This window comes from Phoenix dactylifera, chromosome 15 (genome assembly GCF_009389715.1).
Source record: "Phoenix dactylifera cultivar Barhee BC4 chromosome 15, palm_55x_up_171113_PBpolish2nd_filt_p, whole genome shotgun sequence".
Classification (NCBI taxonomy): domain Eukaryota; kingdom Viridiplantae; phylum Streptophyta; class Magnoliopsida; order Arecales; family Arecaceae; genus Phoenix; species Phoenix dactylifera.
Genome location: NC_052406.1, coordinates 2,334,892 through 2,362,216, shown reverse-complemented (window position 1 = coordinate 2,362,216; position 27,325 = coordinate 2,334,892). Strand labels below are relative to the sequence as shown.

General features: G+C 42.7%; 1 protein-coding gene across 1 annotated transcript; it reads right to left on the bottom strand.

Moving 5' to 3' along the window:
• Positions 1-770: 770 nt before the first annotated feature.
• LOC103708253 (histone deacetylase 5-like) lies at positions 771-27,325 on the bottom strand. Its single transcript, XM_008793088.4, has 13 exons — positions 27,055-27,325; positions 25,923-26,124; positions 25,546-25,692; positions 25,296-25,408; positions 23,579-23,790; positions 20,710-20,774; positions 20,188-20,358; positions 20,001-20,093; positions 7,909-8,247; positions 3,177-3,370; positions 2,926-3,073; positions 2,429-2,493; positions 771-1,385 (listed from the first exon to the last, which is right to left on the bottom strand). Exons 1-13 carry the CDS (start codon positions 27,210-27,212, stop codon positions 1,220-1,222), a joined length of 2,073 nt encoding a protein of 690 aa, XP_008791310.2. The 5' UTR covers positions 27,213-27,325; the 3' UTR covers positions 771-1,219.

Genomic DNA, 27,325 nt, shown 5'->3' with positions numbered 1-27,325 from the left:
ACTAATAGCCTCAAATCTAGTCAGAATGCTTTATTTTATTTGAGAATGAAATCTACCTCTAGTTCTACGAAATAAGCTTATGAAATCTACTTCTATTTCCATGAAATTGAAGTGATTGGTAGGCTAAATGCATTAATCAACATTACAGAGTTGGATATTCAGACCATTGAAGTGATTGGTAGGCTAAATGCATTAAGCAACCTTACAGAGTTGGATATTCAGACCATTGGAAGGTGTGAGAGTTTGGACCTGGCATATACTTTGCAGGAACTCTCATACCCCTTGGATGGACCACATGTCAAACACAGCGGCATCAGTGCATCACATCCGTGCCATTGGATCCACATCATGTGAATAAGGTAAATGTGAATAACGGAAGCTATTAGATGCCCCTCAAAAAGGCCACAAACGTTCCTGTGATTTGCAGGAACCTGAAGTAAATCATGTCTTGGATTTTGGCTGTGAAACATTCTTTAATGCACAGCATCGCGCCCAACGAGAAGCGATGCGTTGCCACGACTCTATCAGTAGGTAGAGATGTACTTGGGGCACCATGGGCAGGTCTCCCAAATTTTGCCTAGGTTGAGGGGCAAATGATGCTGGATTTGTTCAGGCATGTTTGCTGAGGCATGTAGGCATGCATCTAAACCAGCTGCTTGGGACATGAGGCTGAGGCTATTACAGGCAAGTCACAGAAGATAATTTAGCAATAAAATTAGAACAGTTTAGAGATGAGCCAGAGCTCAGAACAAGGTAATCTAGCTTAGATGTCTATGATCAATGAATAGGTATTTAGACAATATAGTTATCCGATTTACAAAAGCTCGTAATATTTAATGCCCTAAAATTTTTGTGACCACTTGCCAATTCTCTGTTGCAACATGACCATCAATATCTTGCAAAGGGCACAAATTATGTTTCAGTGGCAGTGGCTTTTTTAAGAATGAAGAATGCAAGCACATGGCATAAAGCTTGCAATCCTACATATTTCGGTCTAATAATCAAAGACAAACACAAACCAAATGAAAGACAAATCATAACAAAAACCATTCAGTCAAAATTGTTCCAAAAATATTTTCTAATCAAACACTCTTTGTGCAGGTCATATGAGAACTTCTAAAAGACAACCTATACACAGTTAATCGAGCTGTATGCTTTTTTATTCAGCGTTAATCATTGCACCTTCACAACTTGCTATGCTATAAATGCAGGGCCCAACTTATAACCCTCTGCCAGCAGCATCATTAATGTAAGCAATTGCTTTCTCTCTGGTAAGCTGTTTTCCTTCTACCAATCCTCTCACTAATGTATTCATGTAATTATTTGAAGGGCCAGTTACAGGTAATTCACCAGATTTAAATCGCTCAACCTCTGAAAATAAGCACCTGTGCCGTTGAAAGTTAAACATGTATCAGAAATGTGGGAAAGCACTTCATTAAGTGAATTATAAGAAGCAACTAGAAAACATATCAGATATGCGGGGAAACACTTTACTAATTGAATTGGAAAAAGAAGTATATTTAGAACCACTGAAAGTACTCACTGTTAGGGATAGGAAGTTACTGGAAAAATGCAGGTCATTAACAAAATTAAAAAAAGCAACATATTGAGAATCACTAAACGATGTCATTGAGAAGGCACTATTCCAACAACTGCACGAGGAAATCACTGGAAACATGTAACAATTAAAAGGATGTACAAAAGTATATTGTATCATCATATAAGGAAATGAACCATGTAATAGATCCCATGGTAATTATTTTGAGATGATGGCAGTTGCAATTTCAACAGAAGAAACAACATTTGTTTCCTCATTAGAAGCTCATCAATTTTTAATCTCGAATAGCAGATTAATGAACCTTTTTGAGGATATTCACATCTAAAATTTCAAGGAAGTTATGCAGTAAGGCATGCCTTGGTTTAGACCAAATAAAGAACCCCTAGCAATATCACAAACTACTGTAAGGGGTCCTACAGTGGATAAAGAATAGAACCATACAGATAGAATTCTTGACAAGATATGAGGAGTCCATATTTGCAAACTAGTAGGTCAATAAAAAAACCAAATATTCAGAATGACTTGATTGTAAACCTATTTTTTTTCTTAAAAATAAAATTCTAGATATTTGGTTTTGATAAACTTTTCTAATCCATTGTGACTTGAACAATGCAATGCCTTTTCCCCAAGTTTAGCAAATTGATGACATAGATAAACAGTGAAAGCAGTAAAGAGTTCGTACAGGGAAGACAGCAAGATGGAATCACAGAAACTGCCTCACAACAGAACTAAAATAAAAATGACTGCCTCAATATAATGTTTGCAGTTTGCAGTATATAAGATTTATGATTTAGGTTAGAATTTCCAGGGGCCTCACAACAGCTCAACAAAAACAAGAAACATTTAAAATACAGAGTGCGAAGGGCGTACGTCATAGTTAAGATTGGAAGGTTATCTTCTTTCCCCAAATAAAGGACATTGGAATACCATCCAGCCTGCAGGAAATCCCAGTAATGGTCAGATATCCACTGGAAACAACTAAGCTACCAGTACACAGCATGTACCAAGAGAACCATGCATACTGTGCACACATAAAGAGAGAGGTGGGTGTGTGGTTGGGGGGAGGAGGGTTGTGGTGTTTAAATTAGTACTTTGATAGTGTCTAGAAATGCTAACATAAATTCTTCCAAACATATCAACCATCAGAATACCAAAACAAATAAAATCTTTTAGAAAGTAGATAGCAAAATTATATCATAAAGAATAATTTGACATAAACAGAACTGCATGCCTTAATCATGTCATAGAGTCAAGCATTATCTGCAACAGAAAGCTTTGACATAATCAATGTTCTCTTGTCAAGTAATGATTCAAATAGAAATCCATAATACAGTGGTTTTTATAGCATTACAGAGGAAAGGCGGTACCTTAAGAGCCTCTAGAGGCAATGACTTGTTTTGAGCAACAATACCTATCTCAGATAAATCTAGTAAAGGCTCTATTGCACCTTGACTTTTGCCATTCTCTTGATGTAAATTATTCTCTTGAAATAATACATCGTTGAACTGCTCGAGCCTGTATATAGCTTGTCAAAGCAGAACAAAAGCGTGAGACATTCAATATAAACAGTTCAATCAACTCTGTATGACAAAATATATCACAGTTCAGAGAATATTACGTTATTCTATACATGCACATGTAGGCTTTCTCATTCTTGTTGCTTTCAGGATGAAGAAAAGCAACACCTCCTTCACCCCATGTGCGAGTGTGAGATCTTGCAAAGAATAACCGATGGGGCACAGTTTTCCAGATGACAACTTTTGGTGAACTTTTATCTCGCGATCCAGGACATGGTTTGTTCATACCTTCAACCTATTAAAATGATGGGTAAGAAAGTATTAGGACATTATCAAGCAGCCTTTTCTTCCAAAGCAACCAGATGAGGGAAAATAGTAAGCATCCAGTTTTATAGGGAAATATATATATATATATATATATATATATATATAAAACTTAAAAACTATAATCGAAGGAAAACCTTGTTCCCCCACCTACCCATACATATCCATTCCCCTCTCCATGAAAGAGCTACTGTATTCGAGCAATAAATATATAATTAATGCAGTTAGAAGATGGATCAGTCTAACTACAAATCCAATATTTAGATCTTTGTATGTGCATTTTCTTTTCCTTTTTATAGGTAATCTTACTGGGGCTGTTAAACCTACCCAATATTGTTTGCCTGAGTAAAAGCTATAATTATAAAACTTTTATGTAACAAAAAGTACAGTGGATGAATTTCTTAAGCTGATCTTCTGTCAGTACTCGAAAACTCATGCTACAGATCAAACTTGACTTGAAATCACCCATGCCTTCCAGAGGGCTGACTGAATTCAGCACACAAACTGGAACAGCTAAAAGCAAGAACATGGAATAAGGTCCCATAATAAATCATTGAAACTGAAGGCCAGAGATTGAAGGATCCGCCAGGAGAGTTACAAAGTGAAATAGTAGCAGAGTTACAGATAAGGGAGGCATTTGGATCACTCAAAAAACTGTAAAATTCTTCTAGCTTTTCTTTTAACCCTTAAGTTGGAAATTTTCTTTCTAGTTTCCTTGGATCAGATAGAAAAAGCACAATAGGAATTCAAGATCTAGGAAGCACAGATAATTTAAACTGATATTGTGTTCATATCCAGTACATATCAATGACTGATACTTGTTGAATTCTTTTAGGATACATGTCAGATACTTCTTTCCAGTGGTCTACCTTTCAAAATTAAGAAAGTTCTCATGATGCTTCCCAGTAACAGATGGAATACTTCATCGATACCTTTGGAGATGAGAGAGAGGGTTTTCTCTCCTTTTGTTTTTCCTTTTCATTTTTTGTGAATGTTGACCTTTTAATGATGGATGATTAATTTTGAAGCATGTGATGTTGATCTCAGTATATGGAGTGTGGAGTGTAGCATATGGATTTTAATCACGATCTATGTTGCTAGGACCTTTTGGTTTACAACAAAGTGCTCAGACCTGACACTTCGAAAAGTAAGGTACGACACTTGGACATGGGTATACAAGGAGAAATTTTAAAGAAGGGAAGGGTTGGACACTTAGACATGTCAAACCTGACACCTATACCTAAGACAATGTAACATAGACTATGATTAAATGATGGAGTTTGTCGATGTTGATCTATTGTATAAAGTCTGGACTATGTTATTTTTTTTATAACATGTTATTCCTAATAAAAGCTTTTCTTTAAATATGCGTAAAAATTATAAAATTATTCATTTATTCTATCCTCAACATATTGCATCTTACTTTTTCAATATTCGTCATATCACGGTATCCATATCATGTTGTATTTGTATCTTGTATTAGTGTCCATGCTGCACAATCTAGTACTGATGTTTGATCGCTTGTAGTTTCTTCCAAAATATTAATGATTAGTTAAAATATTTGGATTTTTCAAGCTGTGAAAGACTGTTACTTGCATGGAAACAGGTTCAAAGTTTCGGTCAAAAATGAATGGATTGGAATGAAGGTTTTCAGCCAAAACCAAGACAGCTGACACCAGAACATTTTCCATATGTTCGATCAATTTCATCCAAAATTGATCAGTTTTGGTCCACTTTCAGTTATTTTCGATCAAAACTCACCTAAACTAGCCCTAGACATGTTTTAAGTTTTATTTGGTATAATATCATATCTGGGGCATTTTTTTATTTCTGAGTAATTTCTGTGTTGTGTTAATTATGGATGATTTTTCATTCTTTTATCCTGAGTAAATAAAGAAAAAAATTACTTGTGGACGATAAATATAACCATTGATATGCCAAGGCCTCCCGAGAGGCCCCTATTTTAGTACTTTATAACGATTAATGCGCACAACTTAAAAACAAGAGATCATCATTCCTATAACTAAAAAAAATACCTAAAACTGCATTCATTTCCATGTAATCTGAATAATATGAGAAACAAATGCCTGAATTTAATGTATTTGTGAGTGTAGCTCAAATCAATGAAGAAAAGGGCTTGAGCACATTCAGCATGGAAAAGATTCACATTCTTTTTCGTCAAAAGAGGGGAAGACCCATGTGGCAAAAAGCTTCACATTTGCTAATAATAAGTTTTCCAACAACCAAATTTCAATAAGCAAATAATATGTGCGCCCACTAAACATCATACCAACATGTTTTATGAAGTTCTTGTAAATACATCATTAACTTTAGCCTATATCTATCGATACTACGCCATTATAGAACCTATGTAACACAAATTACTTAATTGTTGGATAATAACTTTTCTTCACCTCTTTTGTTCACTTCTATTTTTTTAATTTTCTATTTATTTTAAGAAAACTCCAAAACTTGAGTAAAATTGCCAAACTAGAAATTTACAGGCTTTATTGACACTAGAACCATCAAACCTTGGTATCGAATCAATGACTAAGGCCCTGTTTGGGTGAGCTGTTGGCAGTAGAGCTTTTGAAAGTAAAGCTGTTAAAAGTAGAGCTGTCTAAAGTAGAGCTTTTATAAAAAGCTGTTTGCTATTTGGTAACTACATTTCTAAAGTGCTGTAACATTTTAACATGTGTCTAGTAAACAAATTGAGAAAGTACTTTTGTATGATAAAATGACCATAAAGGACATTACTAGTATTATACAACAGAGCATAATAAAATATAATATGTATTAATATATAAATATATGACAGAGTATAATATTAATATAATGTAATATAATATTATTATAATATAGTACTATAACATTGTATACTATAGGATAATAATTTAATATAATATTAAATTATTTAACATAACATATCAATGTATTATGATATAATGTAATATAATATTATATTTATAATATAATACAATAATAAGTGTATAAAATATTATAATTATTAGTGTAAATTCATTTTTCACCCTTCTTATAAGCATTTATCTCTCTAACAAATTTTCTAGCTAGGTGATAAATTTGGTTAAATAATTATTAATATTTTTATTTATTTATTATTTTATTTCATTGAAATATATTTATTTATTATCTTATTTATTTATTTATTCGTTCATTTATATACATATTTATTTATGCATTTATTTATTTATTATTTTTTTCTTTTCTTTTCTTTTTCTGTCCTTTTCTCTTTTTTTTCTCTTTTTTTTCTTTTCGTTTCTTCTTTTTCTTTCCTTTTCTTCTTTTTTTTTCTTTTCTTTTTCTTTTCTTTTTTCTTCTCTTCTTCGCCTTCCTTCCTCTCTTCCCTTCTTCTCCTTTCTTCTCTTCCTGCGAGGCCGGTGACGCCGGAAGGGGACTGGGCCGCAGCGGCCGCGAGAGGGGGTCGGGCCATGGCCGGCGGCGGCCGCGGCTAGCTAGCAGCAGTCTCGGCGAAAGGGAGCCGAGGCGGCTCGCTCGCCACCACCGCGAGCGGACTCGCCGCCCCACAGCTCCACCGCGGGCACACGTCGCTGCGGGCGGACGCCGCCGCCCAAAACAGCACTCCACGGGCGGCCGCCATGGGGGCTTCGCTGCAACTCGCCTCCCCGGTCCCGCGGCTAGGACGTCGTGGTCCCACAGCTGACGGAGGCTCGGCCACCCCACGGCCGAGCCCGGCCGCTCCACGGGCCGGCCGCGTGCCACGGGTGGTGTCGCGACGACCTGCAGAGGGGTCGCTGGCCACGGTTCGTGGCCGACGTGGTGGCTGCCACCATGGGCAGCCATGGGTTCACCAAAAAAAAAAAAAAAAAATAGGCGGCAGCGTTGAGAAGGAGATAGAGAGGGAGAGAGAGAGAGAGGGAAGGGTGAGAGAGGAAGAGGCGGTGGGATGGAGGGTTTTGGGAGGAAAAAGAGACTTTTAAATAAGGGTATTTTGGTCAAAAATAGCTTCCCGACAAAGCTGAAACAGCATTTTCGGAAAGCTCCAAAATGGATCTTATCCCAAAAAGTTGTTTTCAGCTTTCTAGGAAAGTTAAAACAGCTTTACGAAATTTTTATTAAGCACTCTTTTTCATCCAAAAGTACTTTTGGAGGGCCAGAAAGTGCTTTTTGGCCCTCCAAAAGCTCGCCCAAACAGGGGCCTAAGATAAAACATCACTGCCATTAGATCTATTCAAATAAAGGGATAACCTCACATAAATCGCAATCACTTAGACAAGGTCAAACTTCTTCAATTACTAGGTAATATTTCTGGTTGTTATGTAAATCAGTGCCAAGGTTGTTGCCAAGGTTGTTGGAAGAAAATGAAGAAAAAAGGTAACATAATATTCAAAAATACAATGAAACAACACAACATAATGAGCACAAAAGAACAAGCATTGGCAATATGAAGTTTTTTGAAGCAAAGAGTGCTTTGCAATCATGTAATTATTAGGAAAACTTCTTTGGCTGTCAATATGACAAGCATCATACCTTTCCGCCTTCAATGTAGCAGAGAAACCTTGGTTTCCACATATTTGATCCATAGCTTCCATACCAGACTTCAATATTAGATAAAACTGATCTCCAAGGAATACAAGCATGAACATTGTTATCAGGCAATGCTTGTGCATTAGGACATTCATCAGATAAAACAATGGGATTTTGCCCAGATGGAATTTGGTTGGAGACAATCGCTTGCCCTTGATTATCTTCAACAATATTCAACTTTGAAAGGGGTTCAATAATCTCAACAAAGTTTGAGGAATATATAGAGCTGGAAGCTCCCACATCACTCTCCACATCAGACTCAGAGCTAGAGCTCAAGTTTAGCTGGAAGTGCAACAATATGAAGTCATAAGTGCAAGTAAAAGATGTATACGGAAATTACAAATAATAGCTACAGTTAGTTAAACTTCAAGGCATCACCAACATTTAACCTTGAATTCAGGTTCATATTGTAACAGAATGTTTATTTCATATTAGTCAAACATTTTGTGGGCAATGCAAGCTGCCACTGATCAATGGGAGAGCCAGGAGGGGCCAACTTCCTCCTCCAAAATCTCTGAAATCTTTATATTCCCCTTCTTGTATGGTGTGATTCCCCCTCCTAAAATTTGTGCACCTTGGATTCCACTTGCTATATATTGTGGGAACTAACAGCCCACCAAATCTAATATCATCTATCCATCCCCTAGGCATCCTAGTAAAGTCCAACTCCAAAAGGAAACCTCGCCTAAAAATCTGCATAACATTATGGGACCAGTTTCAGTTTGTTGTAGAAAAATCTCTCACAAAGGGTGTGGTATAAGATTAAAGGGATAAGTGGGAAAACAAGAATAAAAGAATCTGTTAGTTCTCACATATTCACTTTTTTCCCTTTCTTATAAAGTAGTTTCTGGTTTCTACTTCTGGCAAAACGTTCCATTTTATTTTGCTTTACGAAGCTCTGATTTTGAGTTTTTATTTGTCATTCAGCTAAGACTTTTTTTTTTTCTTTTTTACATAAAATGGAGCATAATATATGATGCTTTCTATTCACATCAGTTCCTAAGTACATACTTTCCAAATTTGCTTTTAAAATTTGATTGAAGAAGATGAAATAGTTTATTATATTCTTAGTTCTTGCGTGATATTTTCCATTAATGTTTAGCATTTGTTCTTAACTTCTATGTAATATATTATAAAGAGTAAGGAGTACCATGCTCACTTTTTTCCATTTTTTCTCCTTTTTTGTTTCCAAAGAGTACCATGTTCATCTTTTTTCATTTTGTCTGCTTTTTTTGTTTCCTTCATGTGAACTAGTAGTTGTAAAATAGGATGTCATTGTCAGCATTTAAAAGCTAGGGAGATTATTGTAGAACTTTAAAATCTCCAGCCGAAAGTATTTATTTATAAGTTTCTTAGAACATTTATGAGAACTTATTAGGGCATCATCTCCCCCCCCCCCCAACCTCAAGTAGATACCTAACTCCGTCATTGCTATTGATAAACCAACCATTGCATTTTCTTTAGCCATCATCTGCTCCCAAAAACGAGGAGAATGTATTTGAATGGGGAAACATGAGGAAATAATTGAAACGTAGGGCCAACAATGCCTTTTTAACAATGTCAACCCCAACAAGTTCCCACTACAATTATACAGTAGCATTTAGGTTTCTACCAAGATAACAAAAGAGGGAATTTAATAACTAAGGTGAAAATAATGTCATCCAACATGATACAACATAGCAGGAGTGTTGATAAGAAAACACTATTATAAAATGCAGTGCATAAGGCTGGATATGAAACCGCACATGGATATGCAATCCTCTAACTGCACCGCATAAATAAACTGAACCGTGCTGGTACCCAACCAGTCCAGTTTGGTATGCCCCAAACCAACTGCTTCGGTATGGTTCAGCATACCTTCCTTAGCACTTTGAGGACACATAGTAGGATTATTGTTGTGTAGTTGTATATGCATATCTCTTATCATTGTGCATATGTATGCATGGCCCTTTTAGCATTAAAAAGCCACATATGTGCCACTTTTACACAGGCCTATATAAATAAGGCATGTTCATGCTAATAGTTGGGTTAGATGTGGTTTTCGTGCAAGCTAGTTAAATTTATATTAACAAAATTAGTATGTAGATGCCCTTGTTGTTAACAATGCAATTCTTTATTAAAATATTAATATTAATATTGTATATAATATATTTTATTTATTTTAAATATATAGATGGCTTGCATAATGCGCATGACCTATGCCATCCTTGACTTGCTATATACCATAGCTGCCTTTCAAAACATTGTAAGAGCACTTGCATGGGAAACTGAGAAAAAGCCATAGCTCATGGTTATCCATTTTATCTTGGAATAGTTGAAAAGGTCTACAAAGAGACTAGCATTAGTCTTTGACCCAATCATAGTTGTAGGGTGATAGATTCCCACCCCAATAGGAGTTCCTAAGAAAACCGGCTTCAGAAACAGATTTATTTTGTTAAGAAGCATACTACAAATTAAGGAATTTCTTAACTAGCATTTCACATTTAGCGTTTCATTAATATTTTCCACATCAATTTCCCTTTATTGGTAACCAAGCACCCAACTACTTAGAATTTTTTAAAAAGATTAGACATTTAAATATTTTTATCTAATATTTTTATTTTCTAATCGATCCAAGTACAAGTTTTTCAAGTAAAATTAGAAGTGGCGTAATTTGACCCAACCAACCAACCCAAACATAGCTAATTGTAAAAGTCAGTCTGTTCTGGGTTAACTCAAAATCAACCTGGGTGAAAGTGGCACGGGTCTTGTATGATGGAGAAAAAATGACCAGAATCAAAAGATAGACCAAATTCAATGGAGGATGGGGAGTATGGCTGAGATTCCAAATCTTACGAGATTGAAAGAGTCGTTATGAACATGTAGGTACAAATGTAGCCACTCAAACCCAATGGTCACCAAGAGTGAAGCAGTTGGGAACTACAAGTCACCTCCTAGGCCACGAGGTTTTGGGATGTGGGTTTACATTTTAGCTACTTTTATCCTTAGTTTATAACTATCATATTTTATGAATTCCAAAATTTATTGCTTTTAGGTAAAATTCCTACATTTACTGAGATCATGATGATATCTTTGAAGTTAATTTGATTTTGTTGTTTGTGATCCTTGCATACCATGTTTTGCTTTATTTTTTCAAGCAGCGGGAGGGAGAATCTCTCAGGGAGTACCTCGATCGCTTCACCGCTGCAACCTGGGAGGTTCGCGAGCTCGACCAGTCGATAGCCATGTCGGCGCTGAAGACTGGGGCTCGCTCCTATAGATTCCTCTTCTCCATCGAGAAAAGCTTCCCCGCTGACTTCACCGAAATGCTGGCCCGAGCTCGGAAGTATGCAAAGGCTGAGGAGGCCATCGCCTCCAGGCGGGGTGCGACCGAGCAGACTTCAAAGAAGCAGAAGAAGCGCTGCGAGGAGCGCGGCCGTCAGAGAAGCCCGTCTCCCCGCCAGAACAAAAATTTGCCGCGGCTAAGGAGTCCACCTCGGCAGCAGGGACAGCGCAGACCAAGGTCCCCGCCTCGACCAAGATCTCCAACACGGCCACGGGTACCACCGGGAAGGTATGAGACTTACACTCCCCTCAACGCTCCCCGGATAGAGATCCTAATGGAGATCGAGGGCCGAGATTATTTCCGGCCTCCACCCCCGATAAGGGATCCCGGAGCTTACCGCAATCCTAGGAAGTATTGCCGCTTCCACCGAGACCAAGGCCATAATACGGAGGATTGCTTCCAGCTCCGGGACGAGATCGAGGCACTCATCCGTTGCGGAGTGCTAAACCGGTTTGTACGGAACCGGCGCGAGGAAAGGAGGCCAGCAGAAAACGCCGAGCAGCCCGAAGATCCAAATGCCAACAGATCCATCGCAGGCACCATCAACACCATCGGAGGAACCTCGGTCGGAGGGCCAACCGAGAAAAAGGATCCTCTGAAGCGCCTGCGCATTTCTGAAGCCATCTCGTTCTCAAACGAGGACTTGAAAGGAGTTGAAACTCCTCATGATGACACTGTGGTCATCTCTATGATTGTAAATAAGTTTGATGTAAAACGCGTCTTAGTAGATAATGGAAGCTCGGCAAATGCCTATCAAAAAATGGGGATGACAGAGAATCAGCTTCGGAGAATGAACGCTCCACTGATTGGATTCACCGGGGACTCCGTCCCGGTTGAGGGTGAGGTCGGCCTCCTCATCACGGTTAGCCTCGCTCCCCGAGAAAGCACTGTGAGGACGGACTTCCTTGTGGTCCGCCTACCTTCTCGGACGACCAGGGCTAAATGCTCTCCGAGCCGTGGTCTCAACCTACCACTTGCTCGTACGATTCCCCACTGACCAAGAAGTAGGCGAAGTTCGTGGGGACCAGCTGATTGCTAAGCGGTGCTATATGGCCATCCACAAAGCAAAGCAACCGGCTAAAGCTGGAGCACCAAGCCATGGCGAACAAACTGCCGAGGCGCCAACCCAAACATCAAATCAGGCGCTGCCCATTGAAACCTTGGAGGTGCGGGACAACACTTGGAAGAGACGGGTGGAACCTGGTGAACTTCTTACTCAGGTTCCTTTACAAGAAAATTGCCCAGAGCTAACCGTGCAGGTCGGCTCCGGCCTGAGTTCCCTCGAGAGGGACCGCTTGATCGAGTTCCTTCGGACCAACATGGATATCTTCGCCTGGTCGCCCGCTGACATGCCGGGAATCGACCCTGAGGTCATGGTCCACCGGCTCCAAGTGAAGCCAACCTGCAGACCCGTGCGACAGAAAAAACGGGGCTCTGCCCTGGAACGACAACGAGCAGCGGCAGAGGAGGTGGACAAACTCCTCAAGGTCGGCTTCATCCGGGAGGTCCTCTATCCGGACTGGCTCGCCAATGTGGTCATCGTGAAAAAAGCCAATGGGAAATGGCGTATGTGTGTGGACTACACCGACCTGAATAAGGCCTGCCCGAAGGATAATTTCCCCCTCCCCAGCATCGACCAGCTCGTCGACTCCACTTCGGGACATCAGCTGCTGACCTTCATGGACGCCTTCTCGAGATACAATCAAATCCGGATGGCGCCAGAAGATGAGGAGAAGACGGCTTTCATCACCGACAAGGGCACTTATTGCTACAAAGTGATGCCGTTCGGGTTGAAGAATGCGGGAGCCACATACCAAAGACTGGTTAGCCAAATCTTCAAAGACCAGATAGGCCGAAACATGGAGGTCTATGTGGATGACATGCTGGTGAAAAGCCGAACAGCAGAGCGCCATGTGGCTGACCTCAATGAAACATTCTCCAAGCTCAGAAAGTACCAAATGAAGCTCAATCCGGCGAAGTGTGCGTTTGGAGTCACCTCAGGCAAATTCCTGGGCTTCATAATAACCTAGTGTGGAGTCGAAGCTAACCCCGAGAAGATCCGGGCCCTGCAGGAGATGGTGCCGCCAAAGACAGTCAAGGAGGTACAGCGGCTCACCGGGCGGATCGCGGCTCTGGGGAGGTTCGTCTCCAGGTCGGTCGAGCGGTGCCTCCCATTCTTCAAAATCCTCAAGCGACCGAAGGACTTCTTGTGGTCCGAGAAGTGCCAGCAAGCTTTTGAAGAGCTTAGGCGCCTTCTCGCCTCTCCGCCACTGCTCACCAAACCCCAGCAAGGCGAAGTCCTTTATTTGTACCTGGCCGTCTTTCCGGTCGCAGTGAGCTCAGTCCTGGTCCGGAAAGAGGACAAGCTTCAGAAGCCTGTCTACTATACCAGTCGGGGCCTGAGGGATGCCGAGACAAGATACTCCAAATTGGAGAAAACAACTTTTGCCTTGGTCATCTCAGCTCGGAGGCTCCGACCCTATTTTCAGGCCCACACTGTGGCCATACTGACGGACCAACCGATGAAGCAGATTCTGCAACGGTCGGATCGTGCCGGGAGGATTGCCAAGTGGACAGTCGAGCTCGGGGAGTTCGACCTTGAATACCGTCCAAGGCCGGCAATCAAAGCCCAGGCACTCGCCGATTTCATCGTGGAGTGCACTTTGCCGACGACCCCGAGCACCCACTCATGCCAACAAAAGAAACCCCGAGGCAGCCATGGGTCCTATATGTGGACGGCTCTTCGACCTCGGGGGGTAGCGGAGCAGGTCTCATCCTCACCAGCCCGGACGGAATAGTGGCTGAGCAGGCCCTGCGCCTCGAGTTCCCGACCTCAAACAATGAGGCAAAATACGAGGCGCTTATCGCCGGGCTCAAGTTGGCAAAGGAGCTGAAGGCGGAAGACCTGAAGGTCTTCAGTAACTCACAACTGGTCGTGAGCCAGGTTCTGGAAGATTTTGAAGCAAAGGAGCCGTCAATGCGGAAGTATCTCCAAAAGGTGCGAGACCTCACCTCTACCATGAGCTCCTTCAACATTCACCATATCCCCAGAGCGGAGAACCTCAGGGCTGATCAACTGTCGAAGTTGGCAACTTCCCGCATGAGCGAGCTCTCCAAGGCGACGGTACTTGAATATCTCCAAACACCCAGCACAGAAGAGCCTGAGCCGGCCATGTGCATAGACACCGAGCCGAGCTGGATAGATGAACTCGTCAACTATCTACAAAGTGAAGTCCTCCCCAATGATGAGTTGGAAGCTTGCCGAATCAGGCGTCTAGCCTCCCGATTCGTATTGTATGAAGGCAAGCTCTACCGGAAATCCTTCACCTCTCCCCTCCTCAAATGCCTTCGCCCGTCAGAAGCGGACTATGCTATGCGAGAGGTTCATGAAAGGATATGTGGGAACCATCTGAGAGGTCGAGCACTGGCTCATAAAATCTTGCGCCAAGGATACTTTTGCCCACACTCCAAAAGGACGCAACGGACTTTGTCCGAAGGTGCGACCGATGCCAACGAAACGCCAATATCCAGCGCCGACCTTCGGCCCCGCTGACCTCGATCAGTGCCCCTTGGCCATTCGCCCAGTGGGGTATTGACATTCTGGGGCCATTTTCCCTGGCAACTGGGCAGAGAAAATTTCTGGTCGTCTCCATCGACTACTTCACCAAGTGGGTCGAAGCTGAGCCGGTGGCCCGGATCACCGAGCAAAAAATGCGAGATTTTGTGTGGAAGTCGATCATCTGTAGATTTGGACTCCCCCGCATCCTTATATCTGATAACGGTCATCAGTTTGACAACACCCGTTTCAGAGAATTCTGCTCCGAGCTCGGCATCGATCACCGCTTCACCTCGATCGCTCATCCACAAACAAATGGAGAAACCGAGGTGACAAATCGCACCATCCTTCAGGGACTTAAAGCCAGGCTTGACCGATCCAAGGGGCAATGGGTTGAAGACCTCTACAATGTCCTTTGGGCCTACAGAACAACATTTCGGCTTCCCACCGGCGAGACCCCCTTTAACCTGGCATATGGGACGGAAGCTATTATTCCTCTGGAAGTTGGGCTTCCCACACCAAGAGTGGAACACTACAATGCAGCCTCCAACTCCTCCCAACTCAGAGGCAACCTGGACCTCGTCAAGGAAACCAGGGAGGCGGCCCGAGTTCGTATGGCGAGGTATCAAAGGAAAACGGCACAGTACTACAACTTCAGAGTAAAAGTCAAGCTCTTCAAAGTAGATATCGTCCTCAGGAGGGCTGAGGCTTCTCAGCCCACCGAGCAGGGAAAACTAGCCCCGAACTGGGAAGGACCTTACCAAGTCGCGCGAGTCCAGCGGCCCGGAGCTTACAAATTGGAGTCTCTTGAGGGAACTTTTATCCCTCGAAGCTGGAACTCCGAGAACCTTCGAATGTACTACCAATGAACCCTTCGGAGGTCATCGACAAACAGGAATACCACTTTCACTCCACTTATGATGATTTGCTTACGGTTCTCCATTAATTATTTTACACTCCTGATGTTGGGACGATCGTGAATCCCAGAAAATCCCGACCAAGCTCGGACGCCCGACCAAGCTCGGACGCCCGACCAAGCTCGGGTGCTCCAGTTAAGCCTAAAGCACCTCGCTGCGCTGATATCAAGCTCGGTCTCGATCTCCCTCAAACACCTCGACAAAGGTCGGGATGCCCCGTGAGTCGATAGTAGAGTCCCAAACTCCCTCGACCTCGGGAAGCGTCGCAGGTCGATAGTGCGTTCCCAGACCCCTCGACCTTGCGCACGATCCCTCGACTAAGGTCGGGATGCCCCGTGAGTCGATAGTAAAGTCCCAAACTTCCTCGACCTCGGGAAGCGTCGCAGGTCGATAGTGCGTTCCCAGACCCCTCGACCTTGCGCACGATCCCTCGACTAAGGTCGGGATGCCCCGTGGGTCGATAGTAGAGTCCCAAACTCCCTCGACCTCGGAAAGCGTCGCAGGTCGATAGTGCGTTCCCAGACCCCTCGACCTTGCGCACGATCCCTTGACTAAGGTCGGGATGCCCCGTGGGTCGACAGTAGAGTTCCAAACTCCCTCGACCTCGGAAAACGTCGCAGGTCGATAGTGCGTTCCCAGACCCCTCGACCTTGCGCACGATCCTCGGGTCAACAGCAAGCCCGAGCTCCTTCGACCTCGTTCATCCCTCGGCAAAGGCCGGGATCCCACGTATGTCGACAGCAAGCACAAGCCCCCTCGACCTCGGGAAGACAACCAAGATATGGGAACTTCGCGGACCCTCCAACGCGCAGGCTCGCCCAAGACAAGACTACATGATATTCTCCCCTGATCGGCTGGAGTGGGCTACGCTGTGGCGCGAGGCTCTGACCAAAGCGCCGTCTCATTCTACAAACGGACAACATCGTCCGTGAAGGCGGACTACAGGCCAAAGAACGCCTCTAAAAGCCGATCGCAGAGCGGAGTCGGCTACCTCCGCCAAAAGTGCTCAGCTCTGACGGTGCGAAAGGTACTTCTCACCTAGCACCTACATTATTGCATTTACTTATGCACTATGACGGTCGACAAAATCCCGACCGAGCTCGGGATCTCCCCCGACCAAGGTCGAGATACCCCTCTGAGCTAAACACAAGCCGAGGGACAAGGCTGGAGCAGGCTACGCTGTGGCGCGAGGCTCTAACCAAAGCGCCGTCCCATTCCACAAACGGACAACATCGTCCGTGGAGGCGGACTACAGGCCAAAGAACGCCTCTAAAAGCTGATCGCAGAGCGGAGTCGGCTACCTCCTCCGACGGTGCGAAAGGTACTTTTAACCCAGCACCTACATTATTGCATTTACTTGTGCACCATAACGATCGACAAAATCCCGATTGAGCTCGGAAGCTCCCCCGATCAAGGTCGAGATGCCCGTCTGAGCCAACCATAGCCGAGGTCTTTTCGACCTCAGGCATGCTCTCACCACTAGTCCACAGGTCGATCTATGCAGATCCCTAAATGAGGGCTCGACCGAGTTTAAATGTCGGTCCGGGTTGACGCCTACCCGTAGCGACAACCTCAACCCTAAGCACTATAGCCGAGCCTAGAAGTACCGAGTCACTATGTTTCGATTCTACTAGTTGGTACGCCAACCGAATTCAAGGTTGACTGCCACGATGGCCCTAACAATAGCTCGACTTGGGTCTACGATCCCCTCGGGGACCAACTTTAAAGCTTTTGCGAGCCTACACTTGGAAAGCCGAGCCTAAAGACTCCGCCAAGACCTTCCGGAAGATTAACCTAAGGCCTGACGAAACTCCTCCGAGGGCGAAAGATCGAGCTCGGCGCTCCGAAATTCGGATCCGAGCTCCGGGGCTCAGCGAGATTCGATTCCGAGCTCAAGGGGTTGGCGAGATTCGAATCCGAACTCAAAGACTTGGCATTTCGCCAACCTGAGCTCCGAAATGATGAAGCTCGGAACGCCTCCTAGTGGATCTATGCTTGGCAGGCGCAAAATGCGAACCCGAGCTCCGAAATGATGAAGCTCGGAACGCCTCCTAGTGGATCTATGCTTGGCAGGTGCAAAATGCGAACCCGAGCTCCGAAATGAGGAAGCTCGGAACGTTTCCTAGTAGATCTATGCTCGGCAGGCGCAAACGGGGCTCGACCGAGCTCGAAAAATTTGCCGAAGGGAATTCTAGTTTAAATGATAGAAAACTTATCCATGTGGAAGAAAAAAACAGAACAATCGCGAATTTAGGAGAAAGGAATTTTCATTAATAAGCCTGAAGGCTGGAGTACAAAACTGAGGTTCGGCCATACAATTTTGGAGGCCGACCTTGCTTACAAAGAAAAAAAAATAGAAACAAAAAAGGAAGGAAAGCAAAACCCTAGGAGGCGGGCGCTGCTCCGTGATCATCCGCAGCCGTCACCTCGGCCTGAGCAGTTTGGAGGGCAGCATCAGAAGCTCCTCCTAGACCCCCATCAGTGGGAATCTCGCCCTCCTCGGCCGCTTGGACTTCGGCCCTTGCCGGGTCTTCAGGCGCCTCGAGCTCCTCGACTCCTGCCCCAGGTTGGAGCAGATTGAGGTCAAACTCGGGGCAGAGCCACCTCAGCTGGTTGCGGAAGTCGTCGAAGCCGCGGATAAGCCCATCCACGGCCTCCTCCTCCAGCAGATCGCGGAACTCTTCCGATTCCCGGAAGAGTTGGACCGCATGCTGAGCCTCCTCTTGAGCCCTCTTCTCACGGGCCTCGAGCTCCTGAGCCTTGAGGTGAGCCTCCTTCACCTCCTGCTCGCGGGCAGCGAGCGTCGAGCGGGCCTCAGCCAGACGCGCCTCGGTAGCGCGCACCTCTGACCTAGCTAGGGCATGTGCGCCCTTCTCCTCCTCGAGCTCCGAGGTCAAAGCCCGAAGCTCGTCTTCAGCGGCCTCCACCCTCGCGAGGAGCACTCTCTGCTCGGTCTCGGACTCGATGCGCCTCGCCTCGGCCTCCTCTTGTCCACGCTGGCATCTTCGGGCCCGCTCCCGATAATCGGATGCAATATGCATCAAAGTCTCGACCTCGTGGAGATGCTGTTAAACAGCGAATGAAAGAAATGAGTTAAGGCTAAAAATTGAAAAATGAAAACGAGAGTTAAAAGGTATGCTTACGCGGACCGCGGAGCAATATACTCCGTCCAAGAAACTGTTATAATTCGTGGACCGAATCTTGGTCTGGTCGGCCGGGAGCAGCGCACCTCGAAAAACCTGCCGCGCCACTGCAGGATCGTCGAGGGCCGAATCGCCCTCAAAGATCTCCCATGAGGGGAGGTATGGCCTCCTCTTTGGCCGGGACCCGACTTCCGAGGGTCCAGGGAGGCTGGGCCTTGCTGGGCTCGACGGAGGCGGCACCCCAACCTCTTGGCTGCTCCTTGGTTCGGGCACTGGATGCTGAGATCGGACAGGCGGCCGACCTGGACGCTGCGAAATCGGGGCCGGACACGCGAGCGCCGCAGATGTCCCCGCGGAGCTCGACCCCCTGTGGTCGGAGCTCGGGACCTCCTTCCAAGCAGGCCCAGAAGATCCGGCCTGGGCTGCGCTCGCCCCAGCACCCGCCCCAGATGACGTCTGAGCCTTCTTCCGAGGCTCAGGTGGGGCCCCACCGGTCTCGGCGGCCCTCTTCTGAAACCGGGCGTAAAGGGCCACATTCTTCGTCACCATTTTCGGAACGTCTGGAAGCAAAAAATAAAAGAGGTCAAATGTCAGGAAAGAAGAAGAGCAGAACAAATAGCAAAAACCACCCTTACCCTGAGGGCGCGCCGAGCTCAGGCCAACATTAACCAGAGCGTCCTCGCTCACAAGGTCGTTCAGCAAAATGTCCTCCGCAAATTAAAGATATGTAATTCACAAACTATCAAAATGCAATTTGAGCATTAAATCCATCCAAAAATAACAAGATTATTTTTAAATATGTAAACTACGAATTTTTAAGAATTTAATTTTTATAACCAATACTTCATAAGAATATTAAAATGTCTTGGGCTGCAGCGGGAAATGACAACATTAAAAATCACAACAAGTTAGATGGTTTTGAACTCTAGAGTTTTTTCTATAATTATTATAATGAAAGCCAAACACATTATTAATCCACAAGAGGCCCAACAATCCAAAGTCGATATATTAGACACGATGAGCTCTACAGAGTCCATTATGGCTTGGCTCAAGCGGGAAAAAAAATGGAAGAAATTAAAAGGAAAATTTTGCACCTTAACCGGGCAAGGTCTACTGTTGCTAACCAATACTTTCTGTAGTAACTCAACAGCCAATGCTGGCCAGAATGTCTTTAGTTCATGACGAACCTGGACAAGGAGGACCACATCAGAAAGGGCATATCTCTCGATAAGTAGATAAAACCAATTGAAATGTATGAAATGGGATTGACAAGCAACACACCTCTTGTATGACACGCCATGTAGACTCAAAAGGTTGCACCTCTATGGATCCAACTATGGGTTTTTCTTCCAATAAAACTTTTGCACAAGCAAGAACTGAATTTGCTATAGAATTAAGATTGTAACCTCCTTCCAGAGCCATCACTATCTTTCCTCGAGCAAATCCCATCAGCTTAAAAAGAAAGTGCAGCAAATGTTAAAAGTTAGTAAAGTTCAGACAAACAGTTCATATGGTAGTAAATTGGATTCTGTAAGACAGTATATATGAAGACATGGCAATATTAAATACACGAAGAGATGCTTCTAAGAATGGTCGAAATAAACATGAAGTAGCAGTCCTTTTTCTGTTTTGAGATCAGAAGTAGCAATGAAAAGATTGCCATTCTACAGATAAAGAATTAATATAATTTAGTGAAATTTATTATGGCAAGGACTAAATATTTTCATACTGTTTAAGGAATTTCTACTAGAGACATGTTAAAATTTTCACAAAAGAAACAAAGACAGTGTAGAAAGTACTCACCTTTTTCAACATAAGTGAATATCCATATGGTGTGACACAACAACCACCAAGTGGATCACGAACAGCTGTTGAAAAAACATATTGGCAAAACCCTTTAGAAGAAGAAAAGTAAATAAATTCTTATCCACCCAACATGTTAATTTTAATTGATGTCAGCAAATAAGCAACGAAGAACAAGGTTTTCAAAACAAATAATGCTATATGAGGGTTAAGTTGGTTCGCCAAGATAATGGTTAGAAGAAATTAATTGTTCTCATTTGCTAGGTCATCAATACACTTAATGCGCCTCTAATGGGCATTCAGTGCGACTTTTGACCAGTAAACAAAATATGAGCTTAAGCCTTGCCGGATGATTGCAGCAGGAGCTCATGCAGTAGCTACATGACTGTTTGACAAGCCAAAAGTGGCCATTTGCTGGTTACCAATGTAAATTCGATCAAAGAATGCACATTCAAAGAAAATATCATTATGACAGTCGATCATCATAGCAGAATTCCAGTAGCACTGCAAGCCTTTAAAAGTATCAAAGAATATTTGCCTCTACCTTCAGATATAATGATCAATGCTGATGACCAAGTCCATTGGATGCTACCAGCAAAAGGGAATAAATAATGGATGTCTCAAAAGGCAACAACATGACTTTGAGATCCACCTACAAATGGTTGCTAACTTAAGATGATTTGAATTTTTCATTAAGTTGGTGTTTTAGAAATGTTCAGCCTTTTAGCCTGCTGAACCAAAATAGGAAGCCGAAACAAGTAGATACATCTTTAAGGCCTGGTTTCCATTAGGATCAGACGTCACCAAAGTAGTGTGAAAACATAATTTGGAACAGAGTGAAACCACCTGGATTTTGTTAGAATCCTAGGAAAGAAGATCCAGGAGGCCAACATGTCAAGTGATTTAATAAATATTTCTACCTATAAGTGTGACCGCTTAACTTTACATCATTAGCAACTTAGTATTGCATTGATTGGATGAAATATGTATAACTTTCCAATTAATTGTCTCAGTTGATCCAATGAAGCACTGATCCAACAAGTTGAGGAATTCATCTCGTCAAAGTAGAAAAGCTTATATTGGAAGTTGTCTTAAAACTGTCTGACTCATTAATTTATAATTATTATGCCTTAATGATATCTATCTGAATTTATTAATTTCACATATAAATTTTTCAGTTTTAATTGTTCCACAGAAACCATTTGCCATTTGAAATAAAATAAGATGCTGAAAAGTCTAAAGCTGAAACCATGTGAAACAAAATACTTGGCCTGACACTATGAAACCAATATCACGAATTTGGCTATGCACATGTGCAATCAGCTTGTTGGTGGATTAGACTATCTAATATTAACAGGTCTATGTGAGCCAGTCTATGTAAGTGCACATTTTGTTCAGAAAGTCGGACAAATGCAAAAGGCATCCAGGTGTAATACAGATACCTTCTTGACCTAACTGCACTAAAACTAAAAGGCAAGATCTTACGGTTTTGTAGAAGTATGGTTTCAAGTGCTAGTCTACCAGTCAGCATGTTCCATGCTGGGACAGTACTGGGACTAGGATTGGGTCAGCACATCAGATTTAAAGAAGAGTTTCTAAATCTTTTTGTCATTTTTCAGGGCCCAGTGCAGCAGTTTTGCTAGCATATTATGGCATGGCACATACAATGCCAGTGCGAGACCAACTTGTCCACACATCACAGATACTTAAAAGATCTTAAAAACTTGTAAACAATTTCCATGAAAAAATTGTTTATGAGTCCAATAAATCAGCTTTTTTGGTCCTTCGAACATCCATCCTAAAACAGTATATCCTGGACTCTCTCTTTGTATAGAAACATGTTATTCATTGATTTTGTGAATAACTTTTGTTAGGGGAAAAACTAAGTTATCCCAAAACAACCTGCGGGCGCCCGACCAGAGGGCGCCCGACCAGAAGGCGCCCGACCTGCGGGCGCCCGACCAACCGACGCCCGACCAGACGACGCCCGATTCGGAGGCGCCCAACCTGAAGGCAACTAGCTCGGCTCGGCGTCCGACCAAATGCCGGACTCCGAGATGCCCCGTCATAGCATTCGACCTCAATCTGATCTCCTTCGGGAGTCTTCAGAAACCTAACCTCACTGCTCACCTACTAACGTCACGCCCTTCCGTAGTTCAGCCAGAGACCATACCCTGCTTCGCCGTCAGCAATTAATACGCATGGCCTGTTCTGATCTCCGGCTCACTCAACCATTAAAGCGTATGGCCTCTGCTGATCTCCGGTTCACTCAACAATCAATGCGCTTCTATCTACGGATCTCAAGCCCTCCACGGCAGGCAGTTGAACTACTCCGCTACGTCTGATCAACCACGACGACTCACTGACTCCGGTTTGATCTCCCACGACACTATATTAATGCACACGATCGTGTTTAATTATGACCAAAAAAAAATCATTTGCCCTGTCACTTCACAGGTAATACAATACCCTTCTATAAAAGGGGAACCCCTCCACCTTAGAGGGGGTTGGACTCTGAAACCCAAAAAACGCATCTCCTCCCTCCTTCTACACATTTGCCCCCTCTGACTTAAGCATCGGAGGGCCGGCGCCGGAAACCCCGGCCACCGGCTTGTTGCAGGTCTTCCGGAGAACGCCGCCCGCCGACGGACCGCCCCTCCTGCTGTTCCAGCACCGGAGCTCCTCCTTCTCAGCCGACGGCCGTCCCCGGGTCCAATTTCCAGCAACAACTTTGATCATAGGACATCTTTTCATTTAAACAATTTCCATTACATGTCCAGTATTATGGTCCAAAATCCTGAACCAAATAGATATTTTACAGACATGCGCTAAAAGAAAAATAATTTCGAAAAAGTAAAAAGAAAATAACCTGCATCAAATCCAGCAGAAATTAATATTATGTCAGGATTGTAAGATTCAACTACAGGAAGCAATACATGGTCCCAGACAGCTAAATAGTCTGCATCACCACATTGTCCATGTTCCCAAGGAATATTGATGTTATATCCTGCACCTGGACCTTCACCAACCATGCAATATGACCCATCATCACCAGCTGGATAAAAGCTTCCAAAATCGAACCTACAACAGAAATATGATTGTTACAGTCAGCTGTGTTTATGAGATCACTTCACAGTGAGGTAACATTCACAAAGAATAAGACACCATAGTCTACTTAAATTTTTGTTCATTGTTCAATATCAGATAGCTACATGTTTGGCTGATTTATAGATAAATGGCCAGCGGTACTTTTTTTTTTTTCTGAAATACATTGGAATTATACAATGGTGCTTGACAACATGCAAATTTTATAAAAACAAGTCCACCTCAACATATGTGATAGGCATTTAGTAGCCCAAGGAGAAAGGATGCTTTTTAGAAAGACATGTAGGATAGAATGCTCTAGACCACAAATTTCCCAAAACATGCAAGGCTATTGATTAATCAGTTGTCACATGGAACTTTATTAATTAAGTTGGAGGTAGATCTCGTTTACAATCTAGTTAAAAGAGCTTCGGAAATACAAAAAAAAAAAAGTCACCCTCTTTTCTTGAGAGTCTCAATGTGCATATTAGAGGATTACATATATGTATTCATCTCTGGCAAAAAGCACCTATTTATCATCTACAGTGTTTGTTAAATTCTAGAAAAACCTTGAGATTTTTTTTGATGCAGAAGTGCGAGAGTGAGACTGCTCTGAAATGAGTATCATTACGGAGGAGATGCAACTGTTTTTATGCATGCCATTACTTAAAAACAATATAATAAACACAACTTACGGGAATGGCAGGCCCAAACAATTTTGCTGTAAGTTTTCACCGACAGCTAGAATGTATCAAGTGTCAAGCACAATCAGTAGTGACAGAAGCATGGTTTCAAGTGCCAGCCTGTGCTAGCCATGTCAATACGAGCATAGGCTTGATATTGAGTACCAGGCATGCCAACCTGCTTGATCCATGCCAATCTGGTATAGATTGAGATGGCTAACACCAACTACCAAGGGAAATGTGCTTTAATTTTGGCACAAATGGCATGTTTCAAGATGGCAAAACAAGTTTTATACCAGCATTGGCCAACATACCCAATGCAAACAGCAATTGAATCATTGGAAAGAAAGCCATAGAGACAAGATTTAATTCCTAAGCTGATTGATTAGGTAAAAATAACAAACATTATTAAAAGTGAAAGGCTTATAGAGTAAAAGGATACTGAGTAGTGAGTACTACTTGATTTAATACTGAGTTGCGGAAGCACATCCACAATTAATGAAGCAAAATTGGTAAGATCACAGACATAAGCAACAAAGATTAAGAAAGTTCATCACAAGGAAAGGGCTAAGGTTTGTGCCAGACAAACTTGAAAGTGGGTAAGAACTGAGCAGACTTGGTCATATCTGTGAGAAAGGGCAATTAGAGTCTTGCATTGATGGAAGATACCCTTGATAGGAATGAATGAGTCATGTGGATGACCTTAAATTGATGGAATAAGGTATGCAGATTATGTTTATATATGCATGATACAAGAACAATAGAATATTGATTTCAAGAAATGGTGCTAAATAAGAAACTAGAGATACTCAATCTCACCTGTGAACCGAAAAGAACAGTACCCGGGGGTCCTTGTAAAACATATTCTGAGTTCCATTGCCATGGTGAACATCCCAATCCACAATTAGTATCTTTCTAATACCTAACTCTGGCTGTAATAGGACAACAAAAGTGAATAAGCATTCATGGTTCCAGAAAAATGATATCATGCAATTTACAAAAAGCCATGATGCAAGCCCTCACATTAGTTTTTTTGTACAGAAATTTACAAACAAAAATTACTGCATACCCTTTCATTCAAGAGAAAATTAGCTGCAATTGCGACATTGTTGAAGAGACAAAATCCCATAGCTTCATCAGATTCTGCATGGTGTCCAGGAGGCCTCACAAGGGCAATAGCAGAATCCAAATCTCCTTTGGCCACCTTTTCAGACACCTACTTGAGGAAAAATGAAAAAAGGATTTAATGTTTACCTTAGAAGATTCTATTGCTATTTTACATAAGTAGAATGCACCTGACTGAGCTGATCTTTTTTTAAAAAATAAAATTCAGTACTTAGTGCAATTAACTGATGATGTTAAATTCTTATTAATATGATTCTAGACTTATTAGGTGGAGATGAGTTAAATCACAACTGGTTAAGAAAACTGAGCATGAAATATTACCTCAACAACTGAACCTGCTGCAAGGTAAGCAGCTTCAGATGAACCCTTGTTAAAATATATAGAATTGAACTTTGAGGCAATCCTAAGACGTTGAGAATCAAATTCTTTAGAGCTGATATTCCTGATCAGCTTGATATGACTTTGGGCATGAACAGGTGCTATGTACTTATCCTCAGCTTCCTTGGCGCTCATAACTACACATCTGGAGAGAAGAAGAAGATAAATAAAATTAAATAGCGATATAGATATCACTTAATAGGCTTATTTTTTTTAAAAAAAAAAAACTCAACAATTATGCATAATTTATCCACTGAAATGGGAAAAACGGAGTAGACTTCCAAGGTTATCAGCATAGACAGTATGGATATCATTTCCTTAGATGGCATAGCAGTTGCACCTATTATAATTTATACGTGAAGTTGAACAATTCAGAAAACACCACCAAATGGAGAGCCAGCAATGACTAGAACTTAAATACATCGTATATAGGTTCAGTCATCAACCATGAAAGGTCATTCATCCAACCCAAATCTTAACAAAATTTAGAGCCCGTTTAACATGCAAAGAAAGAGATTTTTTAAAAATAAAAGCAAACAAGTTACCAGTAAGACAGCATGTTCAACCAAGTGAATGTTGATTTGAATGGACCATATAAACACAATGATAGTTCTAAGATCATGCAAAAGGGTTAAAAGAACTTATTCACTTTTATACTATTAGCCTAATCAGAATAAATGCATACTCTCATGCTATGGTATTGTTTTCTCTTTCTTATACAGATGATCCAATAATATTTAGGCATAAAGCAAAGCTTATAACCCATTAATCTTGCAACTAAATTTAAATTTTCTAGATAAAAACCTTTCAAGACCTCAAAAAAAAAATCTGAAAAGAATTATAACTTTCTCTAGTAACATCAAAATTTCTATATTAAAGCTTTTCATGACTTCTCAAAAGCACACGAAATCATAAGAAAGACTAGAATTTAGGGTTTTATAAATCCATTGTCAAATTGCGAGGAAAGATAATTGGAAAGAAGAGTCATTTCCGCTCTCCCAAACTTCCATTAATGCCAAACAGCCGTCGGGATCCAACTAATCCTCGAAGCAAAGGGAATAAGAGAGAAAGATACCTCTGGGGAATCCCCTCGGACTCGAGCTTCCGCCAGATGGTGCGAATCCGCTCGGGATTCTCCGGGTGGCTCTCGCCGTCGGGGGTGGCATGGCGGCACATCCGCTCGTCGTACAGGAGGCCTACGCGCCGGCGGCGGGGATCATCCAGCGCCGCCATGATCGACGGGGAGCGAGCTCGGACGGAGGGAAGGAAAAAGGCCAGGTGTAGTTTGGAAGGGGAAGGGACGAGAGGTTTGGGGACGTGAGTGTAGGTGTAGAGTATTTAATCTA